We start from the raw sequence: 23,434 nt of genomic DNA, 5'->3' as shown, positions 1-23,434 counted from the left end.
GCCAACTTAGGCACAGATTTGGAGGAGGAGTGCCTAGGTTGCAGGTGCACTCTACTCCACTCCTTGTGGTGCTCTTACCAGAATTAGAGGGTGGAGATCTTCCTTTGGCAAGTGCCTATCTGGAAGCCCTGTGTTTTTTTCTTGGTACAGGCAAGGGAGAATGGTGCCATGATTCTGCTAACCCTGGAGGTGAATGTCACACTGAAGCTGCAGCACTTGGCATTAAGTCAGACTGGGACAGCTCCAATGATGGCCTGAGCACTATCTCCATTAGCAGGAATATCAGCCTAGCCTCCCTATTGTTCGTCCTAGGCTTGGACACCTTGCAAATCTGGCATAGTCATTTGTGTTTGCCTCTCCCAAGCACTTCAGGAGCTATTGAGCAGGTCTGCTCACTGGCACAGGCCTGGAGGAAGAAGCTTGAAACCCAGTGACCAGTGGTGAATAGAAAACCCACAAACAGAGAAACGACAAGTAAGAAAACCCTACACACACACACACACACACACACACACACACACACACATATTATGTTACAGGAAAAGAACTGTCAAACTAGCCCTCTTTGAAACAGGACTAGATCAAAGCATATTAACAAACATTAATGCTCATCAGGAGTGTGCACATGGACAATTAGTTCACGGCAGGCTAATGCAGAGTAGATTCACACCCTAGCATGCTGCAAACATATTGTTCATGTAGACAAGTTCTTAGGCTGTAAAATCTTTGAGTCAAACATATTGTACATCTCAAAGCACTTATAAAACAAGGTAAGCATAGTTATTCCCGTAATATCACCATAATAATAATTGTAATAATAAATAGAAATCTGGAACTTAAAGAAATCTGCAATTTCAAGAACACATTCTGCCCTCTACTGCTCATGTTGCATAGTCTCTTGCTCTGGAAGCAGTCCTATTGTTTACAATGAGAGTAAAGAGTAAGAAGGTAGAATAGGCCTCACCATTGTACTGTATAATCCTACACCAATCGAAAGAAAATTTATTTTCTTTGCATTTGTGGGAAAACACATTCTTTTCTCTGATCTGCCTGCTTACTGTCTCCTTTTTTCATAATAGCAAGAATCCTGTTGCCTGAATTAGTCAAAGAGAAGGATTCTAATATAGGGTAGGGCAGGCTGCAGAGAAGAGTTAAAGGATGGTCCAACATGCACCTGCATCATATTAGCATGTGCTAAAACTAAAACACAGCTGGTTGGTTTAATTTTAGGTCTCCCCGCCTTGGCAGAATTCCTTTAATCTTCAAAGCCTAATTATAATTCCCTAAATGCCAGCACTGTTAACTACTTCAGTATTTAATGATATCATTTTGCTATATCCATTGAATAAATATCCAGTAAACTGGCCTTACTTGGCAAATCCTGATATTTTAGTGTTTGAATGGAGAATGCCTACAAAGGCATTTGTTCAGCAGCAAGTGAAGACAATGAAACTGCAATAAGTAGTTCCAATTTTTGTTTTAACTCTGAAGTTCTACGCAACTCACATCTACACAAACCACAGAAAATGACTCCATCTAGCATATGGGAAATATTTAGAAATTGAACTGTCATTTCCATTCAATCCATCTAGGATTAATAACTACAACAGAATACTTAAACAGATGTGTAGTTTGATCATTTTGTATTTGACTGCTTTTGCAAGTGATTTAATCAGTTTTCTTTCTAGCACAAAATGGGCAGACCTTTTTGCAGATGTGGGCAGACTCCTCTACCACCCAAGTCTCATATATTGAACACAAAATGAAACAAAGACCCCAAATGAGGGACACAATAAAACTGTTGGTGCAAGAGCTTGAATTAATCAAAATGATGGAAAAGACTGTGAGGTAAAAATATCACAGCCACTACTAGAATCTCTTCAAAATTCTTATATGCAACATTTTTTACTTGTTTTAAACACACAAATTCTCAAAAACCCCTTTGGGAACGGTTGCATGATAACTGAGGCCACCATTCCCACAGAAACTTTCATCTTTGATTTTCAAATATTGGAGACCTTCTTGCAGGAGTACCATAATCTTGTCAAGAATGATAGGCCTTTTCTTTATTCATGTAAGAGAAGGCCTATATCTACACTATGAGCTAGGGATGTGATTCCTCTGCTTGTGTACACATACTCACACTGGCTAAAATACAAAGCAGTGTAGCCTTGGTAGCATAGGAAGCAGCAGCAGAGGCATGGCTGAGCTGTGCCAAGTACATACTCACTGGTTTTAGGTGGGTTTGTACATGGTTCGGCTCTGCCTTGCCTCTTCTCCTGCTAAATGTGCTATTGTGGCTATGCTGCTATTTACACTCACACTTTGCTGCTATTTACACTCACACTAGCACAATTTACAGTGCCTAGCATGAGTATGCGTATACAAAGCAGGGGAATCACACCTATGATGGGGTGTCCATCCCACACAGGAGTGGAAGGGGTTAAAGGAGGCCCTGGGGTCCTACCATACCATGCCCCAGAAAGCAGCAGTGGAGGTGAGTCCTCCAAGTAGCATAGAGAGGCTGTGTGCAGCGCAGCCAATCAGAGAAGGTCTGCACGAAGCAGCCGATCTGGGGCCAATAGGCCCATATAAGAAGAGCTGCAGGGCAGAGCAGAGTCAGTCACTGCTGAGAGGTCAAGGAGTGAGGACTGTGTCTCTAGCAGTCTGAGAGACCTGCAGCATCTGGGACAGAGCAACTGCTGGCAGGGACCGGGGAGCAAGAGGGAGCTCCTTGCTGGCTACTGGGATTGGTAGTTGCATGCCCTGAGGCAAGGGCAAAAAGGTACTGGGGGCATGGGGAAGTGGCCCAGGGAGACATAGCAGCATAGGGAGAATTTAAAGAGTCGAAGCAAGAGGCTGCTATCCATATGGTCTCTGGGTCAGGACCCAGAGTAGCGGGCAGGCCCAGTTCCCCGCACTCGCCACTGAGGAAGTGGCTGGACTATTAGACAGTTATACTCCCCCTCTCCAGAAGGGGGAAACACAGAGTGACCTAGCCAGAGGGCTGAGTCATGAAAAGGATGTGGCAGTTCCTGAGGCTGAGAGAGGAGCTGTGGGCCGGAAGGAGAGCCAAAGCCATGGTGTGCAAACCATGAATGGGGGCATTGGCCTGGAGCTAATCCCCAGAGTAACCAGGAGGAGGAACAAGTCCAGGAGTGAGGCTGTTCAGATAGATGGCTAAACAGTGTCTAAATACTAGCATATAGAAATGTTGCTCCTGCGTGGAGGAATGTGGCTCGGGGAAAAATACAGGCAAATACACTGCCTGGTTTAAATGAAACTGAGAAACCTGCTTGGATACAAACTTTGGGTATGGCTGGTGCGTAACCTTGTCCCTGGAGAACTGCATATTAAGGAGGCCCCACCATCAGGGCCTGCAACTCACACACGCTCTTGGCAGAGGTAATGGCTATCAAGAATTCAATTTTCTGAGACAGGAGGGGCAGCGGGCAGGAAGGGCTCCAATGGGCTCCAATGGAGGCCCCATTAGACCTGTTAACACAGTGTTCAGATCCCACAAGGGGACCAGCTCTTGAATTGGAGGATGTAGACAGAGAACTTCTTTCAGAAATCTCATCACCATGGTGTTGGAGAAAACCGACTTTCCTTGCATAGGAGGATGAAACGTAAATATCGCTGCCAAGTTAACTCTCCGAGAACTGTGTGCCAAGCCTGATTCCTGCAGATGTAGCAGGTACTCCAAGATGTTCTGGATGGAAGCCCCCACCAGATGGACCCCACAAGCGAAGGACCACATGGAAAACCTTATCCACTTTGCCAAGTAGGCGATTCTAGTGGAAGTCTTCCTACTGTTAAGTACAACCTGTTGGATAGCAGCTATGCCGTTCCTTCTCATTCAGCCATTCACAGCCACACCATAAGGTGCAGGGAGCTGCTTGCTGGATGTTGGGTGTGGCTGCTGCCCTGTGTGAGGAGATTGGGAAGGAGAGGAATTGGCTTGTGAAGTTGAACCACCAGAGCAAGAAGGTCCAAGAACTAGTGCTGCCTTGGCCACACCTGGGCAATGACCTGTGGAAGGATCAGGACAGGAGGGACAAGTACAGCAGAGTCGACTACCAGCTGCAGTGGAAAGCAATGGAGAGGGAGCCTAGGCTGAGCCCCTCCCGAGAGCAGAATTGGTGACACTTGCTTTTTTTTCCCTCATCACAAAGAGATCGATCATGAGGATGTCCCATATTGTGAACATCATCTGAAGGACCTCTATCTTCAGGGACCACTTGTGGCTAGGGGAGAAAACCCTGCTCAGATGATCCACAAGACAATTCTAGACCCCTGGCAAGTGGACACCTATCAGGGTGATGTCCTCTTTGATGCAGACCTGCCACAGCGTGATCGCCTCCAGGCAGAGGGATCTGGAGTGAGCTCCCCCTTGTTTGTTCACATTGTACATCACGGTGGTATTGTCCATAAGTATGCAAACCACTGAATGCCTGATGTGGTCCCAAGGGGCACGACACACTTTGAGGATGGTCTGAAGCTTCAGCACACTGATGTGAAGTGAGACCTCCTGTGCCGACCACAGACCCTGCATACTCAATGAGTCCAGATGTGTTCCCCAACCCAGACGGGATGCATTGGTAACCACACTTGGTCAGAGAGGAACAAGTGAAGAGTACACCTTGGCACACATTGCAGGGGGACTCCCACCAGTGCAAGGACTGATTGATGGAGAAAGGCAAACCAACTTGTCCAGAGAATTTAGGGCCGGGTGAGCCACATCTGAAGAGGGTGATGGTGCAACGTGGTGAGTTGGACCATCTGGATGCAGGCAGGCTCAATAGGCTCAGTAGGCTCAGACACACACGGACTGTTGTAGACAGTTGTGAGTGCAAACTGAGCACAGCTGTCAAATCACCTGGAAGCAGTTGGTCAGCAGGAATACCCTCAACTTCTCAGAATCTAACAGGGCCCCAGTGAAATCTATTTGCTGAGTGGGGGCAAAGGTCAATTTCACGGTATTTAGAATGAGTCCCAAATGGTCAAGTAAGAGTAGCATGGTGTCAACATGAGTGAGAACCTCCTCTCTGGAGCCACCCTTTAGCAACAAGTTGTCGAGGTAGGGGAAGAAATAGATTCCCTTCCTCCTGAGATATACCGTGACTACCGCCATACATTTGGTGAAGACTTGGGTGGGAGCAGAAGAGAGGCCAAATAGGAGAACTGTGTACTGAAAGTGGCAATCTCCTATGATGAAGTGAAGATACTTCATATGGCTCAGCACAATCATCACATGGAAGTATGCATTTTGAAGGTCCAGAGCAGCAAACCAGTCATTCTTAGTCAAAGCAGGGAGGACAGCTGACAGAGTGACCATGCGGAACCTCACATATTTGATTAATTTGTTAAGTCTGTGGAGGTCAAGAATGGCCCTCATCCCACTCTTGGATGTTGGTATCAGGAAATACCAGGAATAGAACCCACAACACCAGTGTTCTCATGGAACCTCCTCCATCACTCCCAATGCTAGCAGAGAGTTGACCTGCTCAAGAGCAGTGTCTCATGAGAGGGATCACAGAAGAGGGACGGGGAGGGGATGTGGAGAGAAACTGGATGGCATAGCCCAATCTGACAGTGTCATAGCCCAGGACCCAACTGTCCAAAATAATCTAGACCCAGGCATTGTAAAAGCAGGCCAGCCTGTCCCCAAAGGAACAGGGAGATGACAAGGGAGGAAGAACAACTGGAACAGTGGCCTAGACCAGCAGTTCTCAACCGGAGGTCCGTAGCCCCCTCGGAGGCCATGAGCCATTTCAGGGAGTACCCGAGCCCCAGTCCTGTGGGGCTATAGCCAGGAGCCTGGAGCCCCAACCCCGCCCCAACCCCATGGGTCAGACGTCCTGAGCCCCAGCACTCCGTGGAGCTACAGCCAGGAGCCCCAAGCCCTGTCAATTCCCCAGAAGGCTTAAGTCAAGAGTCCGGAGCCCCAAGCCCTGGTGCCCCACAGGGCTAAAACTGGGAGCGCAGAGCCCCGGCAGACTGAAGGGCTAAAGCCCTGAGCCCCAGTACTCCGCAGAAGCCCCGAGCTGCTCTAGCCCACAGTGCTAAAGCTGGGAACCCTAAGCCCCAAGCCGGCCCCACCTCATTGGGCTAAAGCAGGAGCCCTCCCACCTCATGGGTCAGATGCCTCGGGCCCTCCAACCCCATGGGGCACAAGCCTTGAGTCCCTAATGCTGGCAGCCCGGAGTCCCAAGCCCTGGCATCCTGTGGGACAGAAGCTCCAAGCCCTGATACCCTGTGGAGCAAAAGTCCTGAGTTCCCAGTCCCTCATGGCTGAAGCCCTGAGCCCCGTCCCTGAATCCGGTGGCTGAATCCTGGAGCCCTCAGCCCCGCCTCCTGCCATGTGGAGCAGAAGCCCCAAGCCCTCCACCCCACAGGGCTCAAGCCCTGACCTCCCCACTCTGGCGACTGAAGCCTGGAATGGCGAGGATGGGACCACAAGGCAGAGTAGGTCCTCGGCGGCCTGATACACTGATGTAACTGACACTGTCAGCACCAGCATCATTCCCGTTGGTACTTGTCTCAACGGATGCCCAGAGGCCAGAATCAGAATCAACGGTATGGGGTGTCTGCCCTCCCTGCTCTGTAGTGAGGGAGGTTCAGAGGCACTTTTGCCATCCCACATGCCAGAGATGCCCCATGCCAGCCCATGCTCTTCTTATGGGAGGCAGAAGAGTTTCCATGGGACCTGTAGTGCTCCCGATTGGTCCAACTCAACATCTTCTTTGTTGCGACAACAAAGAATGACTCCTGTGCCTTTTTGGAGAGGCCCCTGACCTGGAACAGGAGGCAGCAGCACTTTCTGAAACAGAAGGCAATTTATAGCCCGAAGAAGGCCTCAGTACTGCGTCAGGCCTCAAGGCCAGCTCAAGCAGGTGCTGTTTAATGTGAAGGTCCTGTGCCACCTAAGTCCTCTTCTTGAATGATCTACATTTTTCTTTTCATTTTTTGTTGAAATTTCAAATTTTGACCATCTCTAATTAGCAGCAAATTCTGTAATTGTACTGATGACAGTGATATTATACTTTTTTTAAGATACCATCTGGGCAGGATTCTTGTTCTTGGATCTTAGTTCCTTAGAATGAGACTGATGGAACTCCATCAATTACTTAAGTTTTTGACCCTAGAGAAGATGGCTGTAGACAGGGGCAAGGAGTTGTATGGGACCGTGGTGCCCTGGCTCCAGCAATATTCAGGGCCCGGGGTCCCAGCTCCAGCAATGTTCGGGGCTGGGTCTCTCCCCCGGCCCTGTCTGTCACCCCCACGCACCTCCGCCGAGTGTCCCCCGGTCCCCACTTGCTGTCCCCACGCACCTCCCCAGGGCCCGGAGCGTCTCTGTCTCTCCCCTGCAGCTCCATTCTGCCTCTCAGCATCAACTGCCACCGCAGGGTCCTAGTGCCACCCAGCCTAGGTCTGCCCTTCCCACTCAGACCCTTTCATTTTCCAGCGGGACCCTCCACCAGCACAGGGCCCCCCTCCCCCCGCCCACAGTTACTGCTCCTGCCCCATGCTGGACAAGGGGAAGGCCCACCCCCCACCCCCACTGAGGCTACAGTGAGGAGCAGCAGCAAGGCAGGAGGTGCAAATGTGATGGCAGCCCCCCCCCGCCCCGCGGCACCCACCACAGGGGAGGCAAGGGGGCTTCCTGTACCTGAGAGGGGCCCTAGGAGCTAGTGCAGTGACAGTGGTATGAGGTGAGTGTGGTGCAGGGGGGAAGAGAGGGGCCCTCCCCCGGAGCTTGCTGCTGCCTGTGGGGAGAGGGCTGGGGGGAATCCTCCTCTTTGGTCCTTGCCCTGGGGCAGCCTGTCTGCACCCCAAACTCCTCATCCCCAGCCCTGTCCCACCCCAGAGCCTGCACCCCCGGCCAGAACCCTCACCCCCTGCACCTCAACCCTCTGCCCCAGCCCTGAGCCCCTCCCACACCCAAAACCCCTCATCTCCAGCCCCACCCCACCCCAGAGCCCTCACCCCCACACCCAAACCCTCTGTCCTACCCCGAGCCCCCTCCAACACCCCAAGCCGCTCATCCACAGCCCTCCTGCACCCCAAACCTCTGCCTGAGCCCCTCTCACACCCCAAACTCCTCATCACCAGCCCCACCCCAGAGCCCTCACATTTTTACATTATTTTAAAAAATATACAGTAACTCCTCGCTTAACGTTGTAATTATGTTCCTGAAAAATGCTACTTTAAGTGAAATGATCTTAAGCGAATCCAATCTCCCCATAAGAATTAATGTAAATAGGGGAGTTAGGTTCCAGGGAATTTTTTTTTGCCAGACAAAAGATTATATTTTATATATACACACAGTATAAATTTTAAATGAACAATTTAATACTGTACACAGCAATGATGATTGTGAAGCTTGGTTGATGGAGTCAGAGGGTGGGATATTTCCTAGGGGATGCCTTACTGCTAACTGATGAACTAGCATTTGGCTGAGCCCTCAAGGGTTAACATGTTGTTAATGCAGCCTCACACTCTATAAGGCAGCACAATGGAGGGGCTGGGCGGGGGTGGTGGGGGGGTGGAAGACAGCATGGCAGAGAGAGACAGAGACATACTCCCTGTATGTGAGAGACAGACTTTGAGACAGCAGCTGCTGCCAGCAAGCTCCCTCTATTCTGAGCCCTGTCTTGTCCCGCCCCTGCTCTGTGGAGATGCAGGGGCAGGAATGGGGGAGGAGGACACCCTGACATCAGCACCCCTCTTCCCCCTCCCCTCCCTGCACAGCAAGGAGGAGGTTCACGGGAGCAGCTCCAAGGCAGAGGGCAGGAGCAGCAGAAGGCAGTGGCGGGGAGGGACAGCTGAACTGCCAGCAATTGATAGCCTGCTGGGTGGCAGCCGCACAGGGAACTTAGGGGAGCTGATAGGGGGGCTGTCGGTCCACCCTGGTTCCAAGCCCCCACCACTAGTGCTCCAACGGGCTGCTCTTTCTGTAAGCGGTGGACAAAGCAGGCGGCTATCAAACGACACTATAAGGGAGCATAGCACAACTTTAAGTGAGCATGTTCTCTAATTCAGAGGTTCTCAAACTGTGGTCCACGGACCACCAGTGGTTCACGAGCTCCATTCAGGTCCATGGATTGTTCCCTCTAAGGTGCACTCCTGGGCGACCGCACGTGGAGAATGAAGGGCCACCCACCTAATTAGTGGAGCCACACAGGTGTGGCTCCACTAATTAGGTGCCTGGACCCTGGAGAAGATGCACATGTAAGGTGAGGTGGTGGCCTTGGAGGGAACAGGAGGTAGGTGGGAGGGGGCAGTGGTGTGAGAAGACAGGGTGGGGGGAATTTGGGACGTGCAGGGCTACTGCGGCCAGAGAAAGAGGCTACAGGGCTGCAGCTGCTGGGGAGAGACCCCCTTCCTTCCCAGCTTCAGCTCTGAGGCCCAGCGCGAGCTCAAGGGCTGCTGCGGTGGGGGAGAGAGGGAGAGAACCCCCCCTTCTTCCCAGTCCCAGCTTGGGGGCTGCTGCGGTGGGGAAGAGGGCACATCCATCGCATTAGAAAGATTAAGACTACCGATATTAAAATATGAGTTGTGTGCTTTTATCTGTAGAACAAAAAAAGTTAATTATTATTAAGGGTTTTTTTTATATAGCACTTTTATCCAAAGCACTTTACAATAGTTAGCTAACGGTACAAACAATATTTGGAAAGATCATTAAGTGGTCCGCCAAGACCCTCAGCAATTTTCAAATGGTCCACAGAAAAAAATGTTTAAGAGCTACTGCTCTAATTGATCAGCAACGTAATAAGAAAACGACGTTAACTGGGACGAATTTAAGTGAGGAGTTACTGTATATTAGCTTACAAGACAGGTGGAGGGGGGCGGGACTTGGACCTGTTCTGGGCACCACCAAAAATTATACAAACCTGCCGCCCCTGGCTGTAGAAGGGTGGAACATGAGCCTGACCCTGCAACTGAATGTTATAGACTATCATTTGCCAAGTATAAATATTGACCTTTGAATGTTCCATTCATTTCTTGATTGTAATTGGCAAAGCGGTTCCCTGTTTGAGAATTCATTTCTGCATTGCTCCAACCAGTTCTCTTCGAAGTGCTCCTGAACTATGAAACCTTGTCTTACCTGGTACATCAGCCCCTGAATAAGGGCATTCCAGTGTCTCTCATGTCTTTTGGTGCATCAGTGCATGCTCTGAATTCTAAACATCAAAAAGAATGTAATCCATTTTAATGCTTTTTTGCTGCTGTGCCATCCAATCTGTTCTTGCAAGTATGTCTTCAAAGGAGCAAAGAAGGCTGCTCAGAGGTTTCAAATTTTCTGTGTGAAACAACTATGCCCATAATGGCAGCTATGTTCGTTGCTTTGCCTGCCTTAGGGTCAACAGTGATGTTCAAGGATGCCAAATTTGCCTGCACTCAATGCTGGCATTGCATATACTGGCATGGGCCTGGCTCACCTCTGGTAAGCCAGTGGAGTAGCTTCCACATCTTTCAATCAGTTTTACTACTAATGTACTGACCAATCAGTTCTACAGTACTTAAAAGTAATAAATTCTAATGAAATTGGTAGAGACAAGGTGGGTCAGTTAATATCTTTTATTGGACCAACTTCTGTGGTGAAAAATACATGCTTTCAAGCTCGATAGAGCTCTTCTTCAGGTCAGTGGGGCTCTAAAGCTTGTCTCTTTCACCAACAGAAGTTGGTCCCATAAAAGATATTAGCCCACCTTGTCTCTGTTGCATCCTGGGACCAACATGGCTACAACACTGCAAACAATGAAACTGAAGTGAGATATTACCAAAAGTTAATTTTACAAATAGTAATGTAATATTAAGTGCAAATGACATAACAAATAAGTGTGTCTTATATTTTGTTATCAGAGGGAGAAAAGAGTGAAATTTTAAACATGGTACAACAAAAGCTAACCATTGAACTTTGTATGAGATCTACTTTCCAACCAATAACCATGGACTGCAGTCTTTTTAATTCACAAGAAAATCATGAAGTAACACAAGAATAGAATAGAATAGTATACATTTTAATTTACCCGTAACTTTATTCTAATTTATCTCTCATTTGATTAGTATACAATTTAATATGACTTACCTTGAAGTAGCGTAGCAATTTGTAGTGACTGCTGAGATGGATGTTCTTTAAGGATATCTAAAACAGTTCTACCTAAACTGTCCTTTATGTTGGCATCAATTCCTGAAATAAAAAAACTATAATGTACTGTGGAAAGAGAAAAATGTAACTCAAAATGTGTCACTTTATAAATGTAGTACATCAAGGTTCGCAAAATGGCTACTAACACCTGTCTCTCCCTGTGTAGGAGAATCTCTTCCTGAGAAGGGAGAATCAAGCTATGCTGGATAGGCAGAGAGACAAGCAATGAGGAGATGATGCAGGAGGAATGATGGAATTAATATGCAACCACTGCATGCTGTGGCCAGAGTAATTGTTGCCAAGTAGTGAGAGGTAGAAGGAGAGTTTGGTTGTAGTACATCGGGCAACCGAGAAACTAGTTTACACTCCTCCCTCCCCCCACACACAAATGAAATACCCAAAAGCTTTGTTAATGCAAAGTTAAGGTTTCCCAGCGGTGCATTGTACTCTTCCAGAATGTGGAGAGTTACTAAATTTAAACCTCTGAAAACCAGGACACAAAGAGTTAAGGTATATAAGGTTATGTTGTATATACCTTATCTCTGATCTCACTGAATGATGCCCCAACACATCAACAACAAACATACTAGCATTCTACCCTTGCAGAAACTACAAAACACTTTGGGTACCAAGCACATGAGTACTAGAACAAAGTCAAACACATTCTCTTTGCTAAGGCAAAACCTGTGTTTAGGTGGCATAGCAAAATACCTATACCTGGGCTATATTCAAACAGTGAGCCTATTCCACAGAAACCCCCCAGAGTTCAGATTGTCAGAGGCTCCTGTGGATGGAGAGGGATGGGGGACTTGTTGCTGATGTCCTTTATTTTTTGTGTGCTGAACCCATACATTTTTGGCTCTCTTTCTGTGTGTACAGCACAACAGATATTTCGGTCTCAAACTTGCCTCTAGTTTGATATAAACTGAGTCACATAAACATTGAGTCCTTAAGTGGAGATGTTACTTTTATTCCTTTTTGTCTGTAGTATTTGCTTAATCTAAAATAAAGTTAATTTAGACTGTCATACATGCTTTACTCTGTGTATATGTAAATACAAAGGTTGAAAGAGGCAGCAGCAACCAGTTCTGCGCTTTAGGGCATAGGTAGTGTTGCTTCAAGAGGGGCCCAGACTTGAGGAGTCCATGTTTCTCTAGGTTGCACAAGGGGCTTTCTTTGTTCGGACACTGAGGGGCTTGTAGAATGAGTTGGAATCCCTAGCGCAGGTAGGGTGCCAGGTGAGAGGTACCTGAAAAAGCAGGGGGAAACTCTTTAACAATCCATCTGAAGGAAGCATGAATCCTCTGAGGAGAGATCTGCTTTGATCTGCCTGAATCGTCTTACAATTGAGAGTGTCTCAGGAATCTGCCCTTCGTGGGACTCCTTCACATTTGAGGGATTCTTGTAGGAAAGATGGTCTCAGCCTAACCTTGTACCGGTTTTACTTCCTGGTCTGCTACCTACTTGGATGGGTGAATAACCTGACTTAGGGTCTGTCTTGTATGTGGAAGCCAGATAGAATGGTAACTTCCTGGCCCTGGAACAGGAGGACTGGCTCACTGCATGAGTAGGCTGTACTGTAGGCACAGTGTACAGCTAGAAACTTTCCAAGTCTCGGTGGTCTACTCCATGTTCTCTGGAAGCTGATGAGCCCCTAATATGCAAAGTTGACATCACCAAAAAGTCTCAACATAGATAGCTTAGAGACTAACCAATTTATTTGAGCATGAGCTTTCGTGAGCTACAGAGCTGTAGCTCACGAAAGCTCATGCTCAAATAAATTGGTTAGTCTCTAAGGTGCCACAAGTACTCCTTTTCTTTTTGCGAATACAGACTAACACGGCTGTTCCTCTGAAACCTGTCAACATAGATACAATCTCTACCTGCGGTCAAGGAGGAACTATACCCAAGCATCTAGGCTAACACAGAAGATCAAAAAGAAAGCACTTTAGGAAATCAGAAATATGAAGGACACTTGATAGTCTAGAAATCACATGAGAAATGTGGTATACCTGTTTCTAGCAAAATGCGTACTACATCCACCTTTCCAAATAAGGCTGCTTCATGAAGTGCACTCCCCTTTTCTGTCTGGAATAGAACAATACTGATGCATTAAAAACACTAAAGTACCAAGGAATCTTTTCAAAAAGTAATATATTTAGACAAAGAACATTTACTTTTTGCTCTCTTAACTATATTAAAAGACTGTTGTCTGGGCAAGAATAATTACCAATAATATTTATTAAAAACCATTCATATAGGGCTGCAACATACAGAAGCAGAGAAAGTTCTATGATAAAGGTCACTTAATAACCGTATAAAAACAAGATACAGTAAATAAACATGGCCCTGATTCTGCAGTTGTTAGGCAAAATTCCTAGTGAAATCACTGGGAGTTTTGCCTGAGTAAAAATTGCAGCTCTGACAACAAAACTTAGGGTAAGTAAATAAATCTATCTTAGGGTTTCATACTGGTACCCATCACAAAAGTATATGGGTGCCTTCCATACAAAATCAATAGTAATAGTGAAATCCCTAGTGGACCCCAGAGAATCTCTGGCTCTTCTCCATTTTCAAGGTAAAAACTCTACTTGGGGAAAGATTTGTTTGTGTGTGTGTTTTAAATCTGTTGTTGTTGTTGTTTCTTTTTTACTTTTCTTGAGGGGTATATTTGAGTAGAAGGGGGTATTAGTGTTGTGAGTTTCTCTCTTGCTATGGTGGAAAGACTTTCAATGAAAAAATACCTTTACTCTGTGCATTAGACTACTGATTTTGGTTATTCCTGACTATAAGAATGTACCGGTCTTATGACACAAACCATATTCCTTTCAGGTGCAACACAGCATGAAACTTAATAATGAGAGTTACACAGATTTGCAATAGCAAGAACTTAGTTCCACATAAAATGGCAAAAACTGGAAATATCTCTTGCTACGGCATTATTTTGAAATAAAACAGAATTTTTTAAAGTGTCAAATGTGAAGTCCTTTTTCATTTACAGCTGATAATGCAAATATAATAGCACACTTTTATTCTCGATGTTATAGCAAGTAAAGTCAAGACTTACAGTCAACTTTCTCTGTCTTATTCCCTGCAGGCTTTTATATCCTTCTGGAGTATATGTTACCCTCAAATCTAGAGTGAATCCACTGATTTCAGTTTTCCATGCAGTAAATACAGAGGCCCTAATCAAGATTGAGACTCCATTGTACTAGGTATATAGTAGAAGACAGTCCCTGCTCCAAGTAGCTAATAGCTAAACAGAGAGAATACATAACAGGTGGAAAACAACTCAGGAGGGAGGGAAAAGAAAACTTTTATAACTTTTATTGGAACACCACGATACAAAGATCAGCTAGGTGTACAATTTGCAGGCTCACTTGCAAGCTGCAAGATTTTTTATTAGTTAGTTTTTTAATTAGGGCTGTCAATTAATTGCAGCTAACTCAAATGATTAAGTCTTAAAAATTAATCACAATTAAAAAAATTAATTGTGATTAATTGCACTTATAACAATAGAATACCAACTGAAATGTATTAAATATTTTTGGATGTTTTTCTACATTTTCAATATTGATTTCAATTACAACACAGAATACAAAGTACACAATGCTCACTTTATATAATTATTTTTAATTACAAATATATGCACCGTAAAAATGATTTAAAAAATAGTATTTTTCAGTTCACCTCATACAAGTACTAAAATGCAATCTCTTTATTGTGAAAGTGTAACTTACAAATGTAGGGTTTGGCTTTTTTTTTTGGTTACATAACTGCACTCAAAACCAAAACAGTGTAAAACTTTAGAGCCTACAAGTCCACTCAGTCCTATTTCTTACTCTGCCAATCGCTAAGACAAACAAGTTTGTTTACATTGATGGGAGATACTGCTGTCTGCTTCTTATTTACGTCACCTGAAAGTGAGAACAGGCATTCACGTGGCACTTCTGTAGCTGATGCTGCAAGGTATTTACATGCCAGATATGCTAAACATTCATATGCCACTTCCATGCTTCAGCCACCTTTCCAGAGGACGTGCTTCCTTGCTGACGATGCTCGTTAAAAAAAAAGCGTTAATTAAATTTGTGACTGTACTCTTTGGGGGGAGAATTTGTATGTCTCTTGCTCTGTTTTACCCACATTCTGCAGATATTTCATGTTATAGCAGTCTCAGATGATGACCCAGCACATTCATTTTAAGAACACGTTCACAGCAGATTTGACAAAATGCAAAGAAGGAACCAATGTGATATTTCTAAAAATAGCTACAGCACTCGACCCAAGGTTTAAGAATCTGAAGTGCTATTCAAAATCTGAGAGGGACGAGGTGTGGAGCATGCGTATGGAAGTCTTAAAAGAACAACACTCTAAAGCAGAAATTACAGAACCCGAACCACCAAAAAAGAAAATCAACCTTCTGCTGGTGGCATCTGACTCAGATGATGAAAATGAACATGTGTCAGTATGTACTGCTTTGGATCATTATCAAGCAGCATAGAAGCATGTCCTCTGGAATGGTGGTTGAAGCATGAAGGGACATATGAATCTTTAGTGCATCTGGCACATAAATATCTTGCAACGCTGGCTACAACAGTGCCATGCAAATGCCAGTTCTCACTTTCAGGTGACATTGTAAACAAGAAGCAATCTCCTACAAATTGTAACCAACCTTGTTTGTCTGAGTGATTGGCTGACCAAGAAGTAGGACTGAGTGGACTTGTAGGCTCTAAAGTTTTGCATCGTTTTATTTTTGAATGCAGGTTTTTTTGTACATTTGTAAGTTCAACTTTCATGATAAAGAGATTGCACTACAGTACTTGTATGAGGTGAATTGAAAAATACAATATTTTTTTTACTGTGCATATATTTGTAATCAAAAATAAATTTAAAGTGAGCATTGTTCATTTTGTATTCTGTGTTGTAATTGAAATTAATATATTTGAAAATGTAGTAAACATGCAAAAATATTTAAAATAAATGGTATTCTATTGTTAACAGCGCGATTAATCAGGATACATTTTTTTCATCGCATGACTAATCAAGATTAATTTTTTTAATGGCTTGACAGCCCTAGTTTTAATATATAAGTAAAGAAGAGATTTTAATGAATCTCTACTAGACAACATGCCCAGTCCTTATCATTAGGCAGTTCATAATGGATGTGGTTTGGAGAAGATGATTTAAAGTACAAGGCGGTAGCTTTGCAAGTTGATTCAGGGAGTGTGTTCCACATACAAGTGGCAACAAGAAGGCTAGGGCATAGGTGTTTGTGGGAGAAATGGACTGACAGGCAATGGAGGTTGCCGTCATTAATGAAACAGAGTGGGAAGGTGAAAACAGGGTAAGATAAAAGATTGGATAAACAGAGGTAGCTAAGTTGTGAACGGCATTCACAACTATGCATGGAACACATTCTACTGTGCAATGTCATTTAAGACTAAGGGCCCAAAGTCTATCACTCACCAAAACCTGTGTATTTTTCATATGTTTCAATTAAAATGAAAACTTCAAAGCATAAACAGTTGAAGCAGATTTGTATTGCCCACTTCTAAATAATTTCAGACTGAAGGACATTGGAAAGACCTGGGAAATGAATAAAATGTGTGATTAATTCAATCCAAAATTAAATGTTGTCTATTATTAGCCGAAATATTTACTAAGATTAAAAGTGGTCAGGGAGTGCAGAAGAGATTAATAAAATGGCTAAAGTAAACCTTCCATTTACACAAATAAATGTTTACAAACACAAAGGAGATTGCAGATACTTCTATAATTGTGTCTCTACATTCTGAGAGTTCTTTACTGCTGATAAAGCTGAATTTGTTTAAAGAGTATGAACATGTACAATTTAATTTACCACACGGGGTTACATTTTTTATATTTTCTCTCCCAATTAGTGATGCAGAGCAATTTAATGAATACTAAAACAGCTGAGTTCAGTTTTAAGTAACAGACTTATGTTGTACGCTCTGTTCAGTTTAATGAACTGATAGTAATTATCAACAAAAAAGTATTCAGAGGTTACAGAATTAATAAGTTAAGAATATAGACAGAGCCAACTTGGCAATGTACCAAGATGCAGAATGAAGGGAATTTATTGACAGAGAAGATGGATATTGCTGGGAAAATAAATAAATTCTTCACTATGGAGAGAAGAGCAAACATAGCAGAAACAGAAATTGATCCAGCACATAAAATGGAAAGTGAAACAAACTAAGGGTAGCTTCAAAACTGGTTAAGAAAAATTAGAGCACCTGAAAATAAAGGCAATTGTAGGATTCTAACATAGATGGCAAACAGAATTACATTAAAAAGTTGTGAATATGTTTCATAACTCACTAAAAACAGGTGAGTTATTGTATAAAGGCTAGCAAGAAACTAAAGTAAAATCTATATTTAAAAGAGAATCAGTGTCAAAACTAAGAAACTAAAGTCTTTTAAACACTGTCTGTCATCAGTATTTCTAGTAGGACATCATGTAGAACACTCCAACAGCTGCAAACTGCTCAAAAACAGCACTGATTTAAAATGAGAGGTCACATTTAAGAAATTTCATTAACTTTTTTGAGAATCAGCAACAATAAGAGTCAAGGGGTGAAGTAGGCATAGAGTGAAGAATGTTTTCAATAAAATATTTTATACATTATAACTAGATATTTATATGACAGTTAATAAGTATTATACTGATGATGAAACTGTATAAAATTGACTTAGGAGAATTCAAAACAGTGGTGAAATTATACCAGTTATATAACAAGGGCATATCCCATATCTTGTAAAGATATTGGATAAAAATTCATCCCTGACGTAACTCTATTGATTTATATGGCTCTACAACATGGATGATTTTCAGAGCAAAATACTATTTCTTATGCAATCCAGCATTAATGCAGTTTCAGTCTATTTCTTCCCCATTCATTTTCTGGAGATGCAAAAGGAGATATATGATCAGAAATTCTTTTTGGGGGGATGTGTTCCTCCTTTCTCTAGCTTTCTTACTTTCAAATAGTGTAACTAAAAAGGATAATCCTAGCAGCTAGCAAGCAATTTTATATTTGAAGTAAAAACATTATTTATACTCCAGACATAGTCCAGCCATACAAAACAAGAGAAATCACATATATTATGTAAGACAGAGTCAAACACTACATTTCTACTCATACTCTTTAACTTAGAAGCCAGATCATTTCCCCACATTGAAGAGTGGATATACATGGTTTATTGCTACAGTATTGTATTATTATGCCTCCCTATAATTTTTTATTTAAAACTGGCACCCTATTAAATATGGAATTGTATGCTGCTGAAAATAATTATGTTGAGTCGGAAGTTTCAGGAATCTATTGCAGTACAATTTTGGTGCAGTGAATATTGATTTGTACTAGGCTTATGTAATAAGACCAAAAAAATCAGAAAATTGAACTCCTGAGCATCCATATCTTTGTCTTTAGAGCTGGATAGACCATTGGAAACTGGAAGCTATGTGGCTCTAACCACTCCTACAAAACAAAACAGCTTCCAAGGCAAACTTCACTTAACTGGTGGAGTTAGAAACACGTGACAACCAAAGCGGTCTAGTGAGGCAGGCAAATCAGTGGATGCAGTTGAACTTGCCAACAGCTCTCTTCTTAAGTTGTGTTTTGGCATTCTTATATATTCTTCAAGTCTATGTGTGTTGAATAAACTGATTATCTGTATATTTAAAGCGAAATTTCAGGTAAACTTATTTTCCAGCTTCCATACTCTGTTTAGCACAGAGGACCATAGCCTCAATAGATATAAATCAGCATAGTGTCATTGAGGCCAAGGGAGGTATAGCAATTTACACCAGCTGAGGATGGGGCTATGCCAATTTACATCAGATGAAGATCTGGCCCAAACTATACAATTAATCTCATAGGCCCTGGTTCAGGGAAGCATTTAAGCACATGCTTAACTTTAAAATAATGGGATTTAAGCAAGGGACACTTTCTTGAATCAGGGCTATAGTATGCAGTTAAGTACATGCCATAGATTGTAAATATTAGTCTATTTTATACATCACCTTGCAGAATTTCATGATTTCTTTTAAAAATGCCACATACATGTATTTTAAAACAGAAAAATGACTGGGAGCTTCATTTATATATAAAGACTGGCAGAAAATAGGACACTAACTTGGCAGCTGACATCCATTCCAGCCTCTAGTAGCACCTGTACAACAGCTTTGTGGCCATTACGTGCAGCAAGATGCAAAGGTGTGTGTTTCCTAGTATTGCAGCTCATCAGGTTTGGATATGCACTGATGATCATCTTCACTACCTGCAGACGCCCATATAGTGCTGCCAGATCCAAAGGAGTTTCTAATTTATTGTTTCTTATTGTAGGGTCTGTTAGTTCTTCCAGTAAAACAGCAACTACTTCTGAATGTCCATATTGAGCTGCACAGTGCAAAGCCGTTTCATTTTCATTGTTCTGTTAAAAAAGAAAATCTTAAGAAGTTCATGTTCAATAACACAGAATGCTAACTCTGCCTTTACTAACCCATTGTAAATAAAAGCTTTGAAATATGATGCAATTTAAACCCTGGGAAACAAATCTACTGAAGTGTTACTAATTTAGTAAGAATGTCTCTAACCAAGCCTGGTGACCCTCCAGCAATTCAGCTTTGCCCACACTGGTCGCAGCCATCTTCTTTACCATACTGCTAGTGGAAGAAATTTCAGTGCCTGTTGTCCCTGACCATCTGGCAAGACCTGTTACCTCTCTCTTGACCCAGCTTCCTCTGAAATTACGGTTCAAGATCTTTTGCTCAGAAATGCTCTAACAGCACCCAACTTAATAGTCTGCCCTGCCACAACGGGTCATTTGAAATAAAAGCAAAGTTTGTTAAGATAGTAGAGAAATACAGAGAAAACTTGGAAAATGAAAATTGTTTAAATAACATTTTAATCATTTAGCATCTAACTATAAATATTGCTGCTAAAGACAACTATAAACCTTTGTGGCAAGATCTTTGCGGGATAATCAGAGTCCAGACACCCCCGGGGAAAACAGGGGGTTTGAACCCAAAAGAATAAGCCGCTGAATCAACTGATTCTATATAATGTTATTGTGCTATAAAAATATGTGGAGTAAGATCTTTCATGAAAACATTTAATGCTATAAACTTAATGGTTATTATGAGATATGTATACAGACTGTGGTTATGATTTATGTAGTTGTGTTTACAGAAAACCATTCTCATGATCTGTACTACAGCTTCACTGCCACCTCACACTGGGGTGGAGGGCAGTTAGGCAGAGAGGGGCAGTCTTCTCAGCCAGAGGAGACTAGCTCCAAGCCCCTAGCATTGTACTATCCAAGAAAAGACAAATGATGGGCCATTAGAATTAATGGAAAGTCATTGAGACAACTGGGAATTCTCCCCAATCTGAATAACCATGAGTCATCATGCCAGGAAGCGGGGGGGGGGGGGGAGAAGGGGGCGAGAGAAGCCTTTCATCCAGAAACTGTCTGTGAAACACTGGATCCCCCCTACAGTTAGGGGGTAGGTTGGCAAAATGTGCAAAGGCAATAGGTAACTTGTATTAGAAAAGGAATTTTATCTAATATAGAATTGCAAAGCCTGAGGCTGCGTCTTTATGCTTATTTACTGTGCAACTTGTATATGTTAGCTCTCCCTTACTATTTCATCTTTGAAAATGTGGTTTGTCCATTAAATAAAGCTTTTGTTTATTTTTACCCCAAGCAGGTATCTGGTGTGCAAGCTAGGTGGAGCATGCGTGCTAAAGTGAACTGATAACTGGGGGACTCATCTTCCATAATCAGTTTGGTTCAAACACCTCCTTAGGTCCACATCCTAACCAATATAGAGAGTAAGCAATATCTTCTTTGACTGCACTCTTCCTGTCTTGCAGACAAACTACAATGGTTGAGATTTTTGAGATCCTTTGTATGCTCTAATGACTCCCAGTGCATCTTTGATGATACAAGTCTCAGTTACGAAAAGCTCTGTAAACAGTTTGTCCCCAATACCGTACCCCAAACCACAAGTACAAGTCATTCATACAGGCCTAAATTTTCAAAACGTTGTGAACAAAACTGCACTAAAATAAACAGGCAATTGAAGCCTAATTTTCATGCACACTTATAGCAATTATGTATGCACATCAGATAATTACAATAAAATAGGCAATTATGGTACATTGTGCATGCAATTCCCTTATCTGCATATGCAATGGAAGTAGTTTCACATAGAAATTAGATGTGTAGCTGCATCCACATTTTGTATGGATAAAATTTAAAATGTGGGCCCTAGAAATTTTATAAAGGTTCAGAAGTTTAATATAAAATTATAAATCAGATATAGCTACCCATCAAATATACAATTGAATTTTTAATCTGAAGGGTTATAACTTTTTTAGCCATTCATGGATGATATATAAAAGCATCTGGAATCTCATGTCAATATTTTGATATATTTGTCTGAAAACAATTCAATTCCATTTTCATTAAATCATCTGCAGTTCACACATCCCTAATGATCTGGCTATTTACATTTTCCTAAGGATGATTCAAACAAAATGTGTTTAGCTGCAAACATATAGGTATCTAAAGATACCAGTTAGTCCAAAATCCTAATACGGTAGGATGGGATGAAAATTAACTCCTTTTGTATAATGAATACCTGACCTGAATTGTTATATGAGAACATATTTAAAGAAAAATAGATTTTAAAACACTATTTTTAAATAAGAGCTTTTGTAAACCACAGTTCTCTGAAAAATATCGTTCTACATTTTTTGCATAAACCCGCATATGCCCACTGGCATAAGTAAAACTATACTTGGATTAAAGATAAGACAAACTGATTTTGAAATTAAAAAAATAGGCATTGCTGAACTAGAAATAGATCCAATTTGGAAAAGACCTGATATTAATTAAACAATATATATCTGCTGATAGAACAGGCAATGTATATACTGTGTTATACCTTTAATTAACCTTAATAATACAAAATAACCTCACACCTCTCCAAAAAAAATAACAACGGATGGAATTATTTGTGAACAAGAGACAGAATAACTGACTTTTAAAGAGAGAGTTCCAACCTATTTGGGGACCCTGTACAATATTTATCTAACTAATTTGACAGACTGTCAGTATTCCCTTGAAATACTTTATCCTGTAAGTAAGTAGTGATACTAGTGAGGAACATTAAGTGGGTTCCTACAGTCAGAATACTCTGAATGTAGGAGGGGTGGAAGAGGTTCTCCAGAGACAGAAGACAGGATTTGTATAGAGTAGTTCTGCCCAACTTGTCTTGGAGATAAGATCTGAGCTGAACTTAATGTATTTTTGTTCATTTCTGTGTTAATAAAATCAACTCCCATGAAGGAAGGAGTTTGGACTCTGCATAAGGAGTGGACTGTATTTGAAAACATGCTGGCAATGGCATGCTCATCACCAAGGATTGAATCATCCCACCAGATCTGTGCATTGAAGAAAAAGGGCGGGGGTGATCAGCCATCTCCACAGCACTGTTTCCCTGCCCTTTGGATGCCACAGAATGCACTCTGCAAGGTGATACTGGGGAGCGTGTAGAGACTGGATTGGCTGGAAGAGAAACAGGAGGCATGTCAGAGGGAAGGGGGATACAATTACCGTTTCCAGCCCTATGCAGTTCAGGTGGAAAAAATAATACAGCCTGGGTATTTTCCACTGAGCTCCCTCCTGAGGATCCTGAGAACAGCCTTGCCAGGGTGCCAGCCTTGCCAGCCTTGCCAGGGTTGAAGAAGGGGAGTGCGGGGGAGTAGGGTGGGAACCCAGGAACTAGAGCCAGTGAAGAGGCACTGGGTATCCACACAAACAGCCCTGACCTTCTATGACACATGCCAAACTGTTGAGATCCACCAGGCAGGGTAGACAAACCTTGCTCTCCACTGAAATGATGGGGATCCTTACAAAATTCCTGCCCCAAAGACCCCTCATGTTTATTTTTACCATAGGAATGAATTAACTTGACCTATGGAAAGTAAAAATCTAACATGGCTATGACCCACTGAGGCACGGTGACAACAAGGACTTAGAGACATCAAAAGCATGAGTTGGTACACATACTAGACAGATAAATGGGTGATCCTAAATGAACCACATTCACCTCCTGCCATATAACAGGTTGACAGTGCTTGCTTGAAGCACTCCACCCTGTTATCAAGTGTTGATCCTGCTGGAAAAAGTTAAGCAGGTTCTCCTAACTCTATTTGGTTATAATGGAGTTGGGAGTGTCTTTCT

General features: G+C 42.9%; 1 protein-coding gene across 10 annotated transcripts in view; it reads right to left on the bottom strand.

The window, feature by feature from the left end:
- The window catches only part of ANKS1B (ankyrin repeat and sterile alpha motif domain containing 1B), a 770,082-nt gene that overhangs the window by 620,413 nt on the left and 126,235 nt on the right, over positions 1 to 23,434 (bottom strand). For 9 of the 10 annotated variants that reach the window (XM_048835480.2, XM_048835488.2, XM_048835486.2 and 6 more), the window contains exons 4-6: positions 19,316 to 19,612; positions 13,168 to 13,243; positions 11,096 to 11,197 (exon numbers count right to left, since the gene is read on the bottom strand). In XM_048835480.2, the coding sequence (XP_048691437.2) occupies positions 11,096 to 11,197; positions 13,168 to 13,243; positions 19,316 to 19,612 (475 nt within the window). The remainder of the gene's footprint in view (positions 1 to 11,095; positions 11,198 to 13,167; positions 13,244 to 19,315; positions 19,613 to 23,434) is intronic. The other variant, XM_048835481.2, reaches the window with a different exon arrangement.

This window comes from Caretta caretta, chromosome 1 (assembly GCF_965140235.1).
Source record: "Caretta caretta isolate rCarCar2 chromosome 1, rCarCar1.hap1, whole genome shotgun sequence".
Taxonomy (NCBI): Eukaryota; Metazoa; Chordata; order Testudines; family Cheloniidae; genus Caretta; species Caretta caretta.
Note: the sequence above shows the minus strand (reverse complement) of the source record. Positions and strands in the feature narration are given on the sequence as shown.